We start from the raw sequence: 9898 nt of genomic DNA on the forward strand, positions 1-9898 counted from the left end.
TGGGCGATTGTTCCCTTTGGGGTTTGCCGCTGTTCCGCAGGTGCTTCCGATGCCGTGCGTCCCTCCGAGCCATGTCCCAGCAATGACTCTCCGGACAGTGACCGAGGGATGCCGTGTTGTTCCTGAGCAGCCCGTCCAGCAGGTAGCTCGGGGCGGACGGAGCCCGGCCACCGGCATCGCCTTCCCCCAGCGGGCTGGAGATGTGCGCAGGTGAGAGACACCGGCAGCTGCTGCCGCGGGGTCCCGGGGATGCTGCGGGGTTCAGGGAACACTGCTAGAGGCCGCGGGACCCCAGGGGTACCACGGGACGAGCGCCATCCCACGGGAGGGCCGCGAGGTCCCTAAGCCGCTGCGAGACGAACGTGACCCCGGGGCGCTGCGGGACCACCGGGGCCGCCGCAGCGACTGCGCCCGCTGGGAGTCGGGCGTTACGCGCGGGGCCGTCCCGTGCCTCGACGGGACGTTCCGCTGCGCAGCGGCTCCAGCGGGCGCCCCACAGGTGGCCCCGGCCGCCGGGCCATGGCCGGGCTCCGGCTCCCGGCCCCGGAGGTCGCCCGGGGGAGCAGAAGTTTCCGTGGTGGCGGCGATGCCGCGCTCCGCTGCCGGCGTGCGAATTTGCAAGTGAGATGCAGAGAATAGCGGCGGCAGCTCGGGTGGCCTTTAATCTTTTATGGAGGCGCGGGGAGGGGATGCGGTAACGCTGCCGTCAGTAACTGCGGCCTCTGACACGGTGTGTCCGGGCAGCGGCAGCCCTTGGCTGTTGCTTTATGAGTGGAAAAGGCTCTTCTTGTTTAAAAACCGTTTCCCTCCTACTTTTTGCTTAACGCACCCGCTGTCACGGATTTTCCTTTTCTGTCACCTTGCGTTTGTTGTGCTTTAGTTCCGTTGAGAAGTGTGGGGTCAGACAGACTGTGCTCTGATCCACCTTGTAGGGACATCACATAAGTACCAAGCATTTCCTAATGTCTGAAGTGCTCGGCTTAACTGCTGCCAATAATAAAAGCACATTCAGCTGATACTTAGAATGGCGCTGAAAACATCAGTGTGCTTTGCAGGGAACCAGAGACAGGTAAACAAAGCACTAAATCCATTTGCACCGGGGGCAGTTTTGTTCCACTGTTCCAGTGGGCCTTGATTGCTTGGTTTTAAAGTATAGAGACTTAAATGCAATTTATTGAGTGTTTTCCTGACAGTTCAGGATTTAGGTACGGCCCTGTATCATGTATGACCCCTAAAGGCCATCACCGATCTTTTACAACATGAGACAAGCAAATGTAGCTTGATCTTCTAAAGAGCAATCTTTGGACATTTGGAACCAAGTGTTTTGCTTTATCTTTAGGTTGCGCTGAAGTAAAACCTTGCAGCTGCAAGTAGAGCCGGTTACCATGAAGCTTGCCGGAATTGTCTGCATCGGGGAACACTATGGAGCAATTTTCAACATGGAGAAGAAACTGGTGTGTGCGTCTGGTCACAGGGGACATTATTTCACCGACAGAAAACTCCCAGTGAGTGAGGCAGCAAATCCCTGGCACCAACTCCCGAGTTCTGGAGCGAGGGGGAATGCTGGAGCCATGATGAGAGCAGTGGTGACGGGAGGCGGAGGCTACTTCGGGTACAAGCTCGGATGTGCTCTTGCCAGCTCAGGAGCTTCAGTTGTTCTGTATGACATAAACAAGCCTATCTGGGAAATTCCTAATGGAGTAGTGTGCATCCAGGTATGACAAAATACATGCTCACAACAGTCAAAGTTAGTTTATTTGCCTTTTTCATAACATTCACAGACTCCAAATACCCAACTACAAATAATTGGAAAATTTGAGGATATTTTTAACTGTGTGAAAATCCCACACAATTTTTTGTCAGGTAGAATTTAATATTCACATGAGATAAGAAGAGCGATGAACACTGTAATGTGCAGCATAGAGTGCAGCTTCATCTCCTGTCCCTGAAGGTATCCTCAGGCCCATCACTCCCACACCTGGGCCTTAGTGTATCCACCCGTGTAACGAGGAGGGCACTTCATAATTCATAGAGGCATTAAGAGGTTCATGAACATTTTTGAAGTTCTTTGAGTTCTACAGAAGAAATATGTGATTATCAGCAAGCATTGAAATTGATCTAATGTTCTGTCCCAGGATGTACAGTATGTGCAACTACATGTATATGTTCCCTCTGTGCTAACCCACTATATAACAAATACTAACCTATTGTTTTGATTTCAGGTCCAAATGTCTTTCTATATGTCTTGCAGGCAGATGTCAGGGATTATAATGCCATATTTGCAGCCTGCGAGGGAGCTGACTGTGTGTTTCATGTAGCTTCATATGGAATGTCAGGAAGAGAGCAAGTGAGTCCAAATTGTTTTGTATGTTTCTGTGTGACTGCCCACGCTGAGGATGGGAGGCCTGATTTTGTAACATTGCATGTTAGATTTCCCCATCATCAGAGGCAAAAACTGCAGCCTTGAGGGCTGCTGGGTCAGAAATGGTACTGAAAAGTTCTGAAACATTGCAAGAACAAAAGGACAGAGTTCACTCTAAAACCCCTTTCCCTAAACCTTTTAAATGGAACCCCTACACATAAGGTCACTGGGAGCAGTGAAATCTGAACTAAATTGTAAGTGATTTTATGTAAGTACAATAAAATAACTGCTTTATTTCAAGCCTTAATTGTTTGCCAGTAGTAGGTAAAAATCTGCGAGGATGTACTTGATGTGGGATTCTGAACCACAGTTGTTATGATTAAAGTTAAAGACACACACACTCCTTCTTACTTTATTTAACAAAATGAACCTCGGTAATTTCCTTAGCCTTATAAAAGAGCTTATTAAAAAATGCTTGCAGGTGGACAGTGTGTACTTGGAATGATTCTGGGTAGAGCCAGCTGGTCAGTGAGTACCACTGAAACATGGATAATTAAACACACTGCTTACAGTTTTATAATCATTGGAAATAGGAACAAACAACACGATTCTCTTTGCTTCAAATAAGCCAACCTGTAAAAAAATATAAGAAAAATGCAAGTAAAGCTTAAAAATAGTAACTTGACTTCTTGATGTCTGAAACAGAAGTCTACATATATATACCTACATATATATACACCTATATATATATATATATAGGTGTATATATACATATATATACACATATACAATTTTTTTAAATCAAAGCATTCATTGATTTTATCTATGGACGCTTACAATGTCCACCTGTGGAATTTGAAATGTATCATTACTCAAAAGGGTACCACTTCTTTACTTCCCCAGTTGCATAGAGAAGAGATTGAAACAGTAAACATCAATGGGACAAGATACATCATTGATGGTATGTATCTAACAAGTTTCTCTGAAGAAGCACATCTTCCATTTGTACAGGTTTTTCTTCTATTTTGTTCAAGCTTCCACTAAATGACTTTATGTATTGCTGCAGCTTGCAAACAAAGGAACATCACTAGACTGATATACACCAGTACAGTAAATGTGGTGTTTGGGGGGCTTCCTATTGAAGATGGTGATGAGGAAACTGTGCCATATTTTCCTATAGAAAAGGTAATTGGTTTGTATTATTTTTTCACTTTTCCTCTTTGTTTACATTCTTCTTTCCCCAAAAAAACCTGGAACTTTGATTAGTGCAATATACTGAATACTGTTTTCTCTGGGGCAGTGCCACAAGAGAACAAACTCTAGAATTCCGACCAATCATGTTGTCTTAAAAACTTGGCTCCTGACTTTTCCGTTACCTGAAAAAGAAATCCAGATTACTAAGCAGTGATCAATTACATTCTTGGCAGCGTTTGAAGCATACATATATTTATTACTTCTCAAATGGGCTGAAATTAATTAACTGGGTTTGCGTAAACAAAAATGCTTGCCTGCCTTGGCAATACGCATCTATTTTATCCTAAACCAGTCAATGCAAAACTTGTGTATTTTGAGGTGTTTGTTGCCATCCGCTATGTGTAAAGGGAGTAGAGAAGCAATGCCTCTCTGCTCTGCCATTTCAAGAACAGATACAAACCTGTTTGCTTTTTCTCTGTAGCACGTTGATCATTATTCCAGAACTAAATCAATTGCAGAACAAATGGTACTAGCAGCTAATGGAACTCCACTAGCAGGTACTCGTCTGTTGGCATGAATTCACAGTGAGATGTATTCCTCTTCTTCCCCTGCCTCACTAACATCCTGCATCGGTCCCTCCGTAGACAAGACTGTCCAGCAGTTATGTAATGAAGTTACCTCCCCTTCTCACAAACTGAAAGATTTTCTCCTAAAAATCATTTTTTATTGTAGTTCTCACAGTGCCAACAAAAGGACTTGGCATGGCAGCAAGTTCAGTATCTTCATTGAAAAGATTAAGACAGCAATATATTAAACAATAATGTGTTTGTGTCATTGCAATATGCAGTACAAGTAGAACATGAAATCGTTCCCCCCTCCTTCCCTTATAGTTACATATTAAAATCTGAATAAGGCACCTGATACTACAGCCTGGAATTATTTATTAGTGCTTCCCAGAGTTTTCCATGTTGAGGAAGGCAGTTGTACACTTGAATACTTAGCTCACCTGTGAGATACTGTAACTGCCAGCACAGAGTAAATTAATGTAAAGTGCAACACGACGCCATGCCAACAAGTGATACAGAGCTAAATTTAGCTGCAGACAACTTAGAATAAGAGACTTTCTGCACCTGATACTTGCAGAGAGCTATAAAGAAATATCAAGTCATTGACTGGCATTTCACACCAATAGAATTATTTTTGTCCAAAATGCTTTTTTTTCTTATTTTTTTCTCAGCAGCTCACCATATCAAAGGTGTTCTGATTTTGGGGATGTTTCTGAATGAGATTAGAAGCTCACACTAATTTGCCCATGCAAAGGATCAAAGCTATTCAGTGGGGTTTCAGCCAGCCACTGATTAAAACATCCCAATTAGATCCTGTGCTATCGGCACGAATTGGTTTTTAGCAGGTTTTCAAGTAATATTAAGAACAGTTATCAAGGACAGCAGATGACAGACCAGCCAGCTGGTACGTGTGGGAATGACTGCATTTTTACTTGCTTTCTCCCACTGCGATTATCAAGAGGTTCCACAGCAGCTCTAGTGTGAGCTGGATGTGCCTACTGCTGAGAGCCTTTCAGCTCTGTCTTGCACACAGTGAGGCACTGTTTCCCTGCAATAATTTGCTATGAGATCGGTTTGGTTTCATTCCACTTTCTTACTAATGACTTGCTCACTTCAGCAAATTCACCCCCACAGCTGGCACTCTCAGTGACTGCTTTGGCACAGAGATAAAGGACTGGTTAGTCAGAAGTTTGGAAGCATCTAGTAATTTCTAGGCATTTAGCTATGCCAGTGCTTTGAGAACTCCTAGAATGGTTTGGGTTGGAAGGAACCTTTAAGGACCACCGAGTCCCCCCTGTCCCCATGGGGTATTGCTGGCAGGATTTTTCTGAACCCTGTCTTGCTCTTTTGCATGTTGTGATTTACCAACAATATTTATCTGCTAGTTCAGCACCTTCTGGTCTGGGCTGTTTTTAAGACAGTGAAGCAAGTTTATTTCAGAGTACTTTATGCTACAGCACTCTTCAGCTCATGCAGTGATAACATAAGTCATGTTAAAATCCCGTGGTTTGAACCCTTTTATCAATTCTCCCAGGAGGTGGAGTACTCTACACATCTGTTCTTCGCCCACCAGGAATTTATGGACCAGAAGAGCAAAGACACCTGCCAAGGCTCGCAGTATGTGCTTCCATTTTCTAATCACCACAGTTTTCTGTGATGCCAAACATCACTTATCTGTATTACAGATTGGCTAATCTTATCTGGCATCAGTTTAACAGTTCAATTGTCTGTTGTATTGTAACCTTTTTGTCAGATAATGTATGGCATCTGTAAAGAATGCATAATACATTTTAAAAGCCTATTTTTTATATACATGTAAGTCCAGCTTTATAATGTAATGCTTACTATAATTATAAAATTCAGGCCATTCTATGATAATTCAAATGTCTGCTTGCATGCAACTTAAACCAAAATACTGATGACAGGAGACAGAGCAAAATATCTTATTTCCACTCATTTCTTGCTTTGGTTTCATGTTTGTTTTATGTCTATAGAAGAATATTCAGAGAGGGATACTTAGCTTCAAGTTTGGGGATCCTTCTGCTCAAATGAACTGGGTGCATGTAGAGAATCTTGTGCAAGCTCAAATTCTGGCTGCTGAAGCTCTCACTCCTGAGAAGAACTACATAGCTGTAAGTAAACAACAAAACACCACAGCTTTCACTTGACTGGTTCCTGACGCTGTATCCTGCACTGCAGTAACTACTGCAGTAACTACTGCAGTAATACTGTGCTCCTTTAGCTTGTGTTGTCTGCATTTTTTAATGGAAGATGTGCCACGAGCAGTGTGAGCTGTGGCAGTGTTGGTTGTGCAGTGTGTTGAACTGGAATATTCAGTTCTCCAAGAATAGCTGCACCTTTGTGTTGCTGTGATATTATATCTGCCAATTCTGGAAGATGAGAAAAGAATATTTGATAACTGAAAATTAGATTAGGAAAGGAAAAGCAAATTAAGCTACTTTTCTAAAGCTCTAAAAACTAAACGCTAAGAGATAATTTGCATCTTTGTTATGCAGATGGAACTGGTTGGGTTTCTGTGGGTCTTAACTAGACTGGGGCAGAACACGTCCTACCATCATCTAAATGTGTGTCAACAGCAAAAGATACCTACAGCACTACTGTCAGTGCCTTTGGTAATCTCTATTTGGTCTGTCCAGTCTTTCTGTATAGGTAAATCTTTAAGAAATAATTCATACCAAGGTATGTCAGTCATATGAACCGCCTGTCCATTTGACAGTGAATTTCATCACACTCAAGAAAAACTGATGGACATACGTGCAGTTTGTTGCCTTTTGTGTACGTCCATGTATATTATATATTTCTGTATAATCTTTAAGCTATTCATAAGGATTAAGATAAAGAAGTCAGCATATATGCAGTGTTATTTTTACTAACCTGTCTCTTCTCTACCTGTTTAACAGAGTGGTCAGGTGTATTTCATTCATGATGGTGAAAAATTCAACCTTTTTGAATGGTTAGCTCCACTTGTACGTACCCTATATGCTTTATCTCTAAATATATTAACTTATTTTGCTATACACAACTCTGGCTTTGCGTGCAAATTACATGTTTGGGTTCAGTGAGCATTTAATTCTTGCTTGATTAGTGCTGTAACAAAGCCTACCTAAAATATAACTGGAAACTGTTCTCACTGAGATAAAAGGGAAGCAGTCTCCTCCTTTGGACAGCCATCATCCTCACTTCGGGGCATTCACCTGTTAATAGTGGCTATCCGAGGTGGACAAAAAATATAAACCCAAATTATTACCAAAACTACAGAATAACCCAAATATCCAGTATTTTCCAAAGTTCATTTTGCTGCTAATGATGTGCTCCAAACCATACGAATGTCAGCACATTAAATATCAGCACACCATGATATTTAAGTCAATTATCAGAAACCTGCTTTTTCTACAGACTGCCACATGAAAATCACAGTGTCTGGTGACGCGTAACAGGCATCCCCTCAAAATGACAAACCAAGTAGCAGCAGCAGTAATGAAACGTTCTGCTTTATCCACAAATATCTCCTGTACTGAAACTTTAAAACTTGTTTCAGGCTTCTGGTTTTTTACTGTTATGTTTTTTTTTCTCTCTTCCAGTTTGAAAGGTTGGGTTGCAGTAAGCCATGGATACCTATTCCTACATCCTTAGTTTATGCATCAGGTAAAAAGACTTTATCAACATTTCTCTGTCCTGCCTGTCAACCCCTCTTCCCAGCTGTAATACAATGTTGTGGGCTGTTCTTTCTTCTTCATGTGTATGAGTTCTCAGGGTCTTTGTGCAGCCCAGTTACAGCCTTCTGAGACACACATCCTAAAATCAGGCTGACTGAGGCAAGAAAGATGAAACCCAGCTCCTTGTCAGCAGTCATGGTAGTGCCCTGAGCTCTTCGGCACAGGATTATTCTTCACTATCAAATATGGTGTGCGATATGCCACAATTGTAATGATACAGCAACTGGCTGTTGTCTCAAGTAGAAATCTTTTGTTCTGCAGCCACAGTAATGGAGCATCTTCATCTGATACTGAAACCCCTGTTTGAGCTGTCACCTCTGCTGACCAGAAATGAGGTATGGGTTTGTTTGTAAGCTCCCTTGTTCCCACAGGACGCACACATACCATGTGAGTACAGCTGGAATCTCACATTTGGAGACCCTTCAGGCACCCTAAGGATGGCTTTTACTGCGTCCTGACAGAGATAAGAGCGTAGAACCCTTTGTGGATGTTTTCAGGAGCAGATTGTGCTGTGCAGCCTTTACTGCTTCTTTGGACTCTCAGCACGCTCCTATTGGGTGAACAAAAAGACAACGTGATGTATGTCAGTAGTCAGTGGGATCTTCATATGTGTATTTTTAAATATAACTTTACATTTTGTCTTGGTGGGTCTTTGCCACCACGCACAGCCTTTGTTCAGCTCTGCTGTGCGCTCACACTTTGTATGTTGGCTCCTTTGCTGACAGGTGCAGAACATCTCCATCACACACACCTTCCGCATTGACAAGGCCCGCAGGCAGCTGGGATACAGCCCCGAGAAATTCACGTTCGCCGATTCTGTGGAGCATTACATCAAAAGCAGAGCAGAGGCCCGGAGCGAGCACGGCTTCCCCAGAGTGCTGCTATTCTTCCTTGCCATCTTCAGCCTCATTTTTCTGTCTTTAAGATTCGATGAGCTTTCAGTTTTGCACTTTTTTAAGGAGACACAGCACTGATTCGCACAGACTGTGTGTGCCCTCTGCACAACTGCTCCACGGAACATCCCCAGCTCCGCAACGCTGAGAGGCTCCAGCGCAACACATTTAGTTTAGATTAAACACAGAATAAACGTAAACACCACCAACACTGTAAGTAATTACAGCCAAAGTCCGTCACCGAGACACGTTTCAGTCACACATCTTTCCAAACTGACCGCCGAACTGACCGAGGAGCTGCAAAGGGAGCACAGGGCACAGCCCGCAGTGTTACCGATGGACGAAAGCGGGACAGGGAGTCAGGGCAGCTGCTCGGGGCTGCGGGGAGCTGAGGGACAGCAGGGGAAGCACGAGGACCGACCGCTCACGGCTGTGAATCACACCTGGGGGCTGCACAGAGCTCAGGTGGTGTGAATTTCCTTTGTGAACTGCTCGTGTCGCTGCGTATGAAGGAAAATAAAAGGGAACGTGTAGCTCCGTGCGGTGCCTCCCGACCGCCATCCCTGCCCCGGGGCGCGGGGGGGAACAGCCGGGAGAGCAGCGGGAGTGGGCGGGAGCCGCAGCCGGCGGGGCGGGCGGACGCGTGTGTGTCCCCGGCTGCGCCCCGCGGTTACAGGGCGGCGGTGCGGGGCGCGGTGCCATCAGCTGGGGGAGCCGGGAGCTGCCGGCCGCGAAAAGGAGCCGCCGCCGCGGCGGGACAAAACTTGTTGGCAGCGGTGGGATTCGAACCCACGCCATCGAAATGACTGGAGCCTAAATCCAGCGCCTTAGACCACTCGGCCACGCTACCGCCTGGTGGTTGTGCGGCCCGCGAGGCCCCTTTCAGCGGGCGGAGCCGCTCTGCTGCCCGCGGATCGCGGCTCTTCCCGCCGTTCCGTGCTCGGACGCGGCACCGCGTGTCCGCTCCGCTCCTGCCGTTGGGCAGCGCTGCAGGCTGGGTGTCCCCGCCCTCCGTCGCAGCGGGTCGGTGCTGCCGAACGCTCCGCCTCGTCCCGGCCCCGCGCACCGTGAGGTGGCGCCCTCAGCCCGGCGGCTGCACGCGGCGCTGGGCCCGGCCCGAGCTGGGACACAGCAGCTGTTGGGCCG

The 9898-nt window shown here is 45.5% G+C and overlaps 1 protein-coding gene and 1 non-coding gene across 7 annotated transcripts; one reads left to right on the top strand and one right to left on the bottom strand.

Annotated features, from left to right (window-relative positions):
• The first annotated feature begins 78 nt into the window (after nt 1-78).
• LOC107320849 (putative short-chain dehydrogenase/reductase family 42E member 2) lies at nt 79-9285 on the top strand. Of its 6 annotated transcripts, none has more exons than XM_032447592.2 (12): nt 79-210; nt 1340-1715; nt 2252-2347; nt 3266-3323; nt 3429-3547; nt 4038-4113; nt 5657-5739; nt 6117-6254; nt 7044-7109; nt 7725-7788; nt 8121-8194; nt 8585-9285. In XM_032447592.2, exons 2-12 carry the CDS (start codon nt 1386-1388, stop codon nt 8831-8833), a joined length of 1353 nt encoding a protein of 450 aa, XP_032303483.2. In that variant the 5' UTR covers nt 79-210; nt 1340-1385; the 3' UTR covers nt 8834-9285. The 6 variants fall into 6 exon arrangements, 3 of the variants coding, with proteins under 3 accessions (XP_032303483.2, XP_015732576.2, XP_085370291.1); XR_014933871.1 differs by lacking the exon at nt 79-210 and adding an exon at nt 477-621 and having other exon boundaries at nt 7044-7096; nt 8585-8647; XM_015877090.3 differs by lacking the exon at nt 79-210 and adding an exon at nt 477-621.
• A 235-nt stretch (nt 9286-9520) lies between these two features.
• TRNAL-UAG (transfer RNA leucine (anticodon UAG)) lies at nt 9521-9602 on the bottom strand. The gene has a single exon. It is a non-coding gene; the product is annotated as a tRNA-Leu (tRNA).
• Nucleotides 9603-9898: the final 296 nt, after the last annotated feature.

Source organism: Coturnix japonica, chromosome 13 (genome assembly GCF_054131305.1).
Source record: "Coturnix japonica strain WE chromosome 13, WE-NBRP24, whole genome shotgun sequence".
Classification (NCBI taxonomy): domain Eukaryota; kingdom Metazoa; phylum Chordata; class Aves; order Galliformes; family Phasianidae; genus Coturnix; species Coturnix japonica.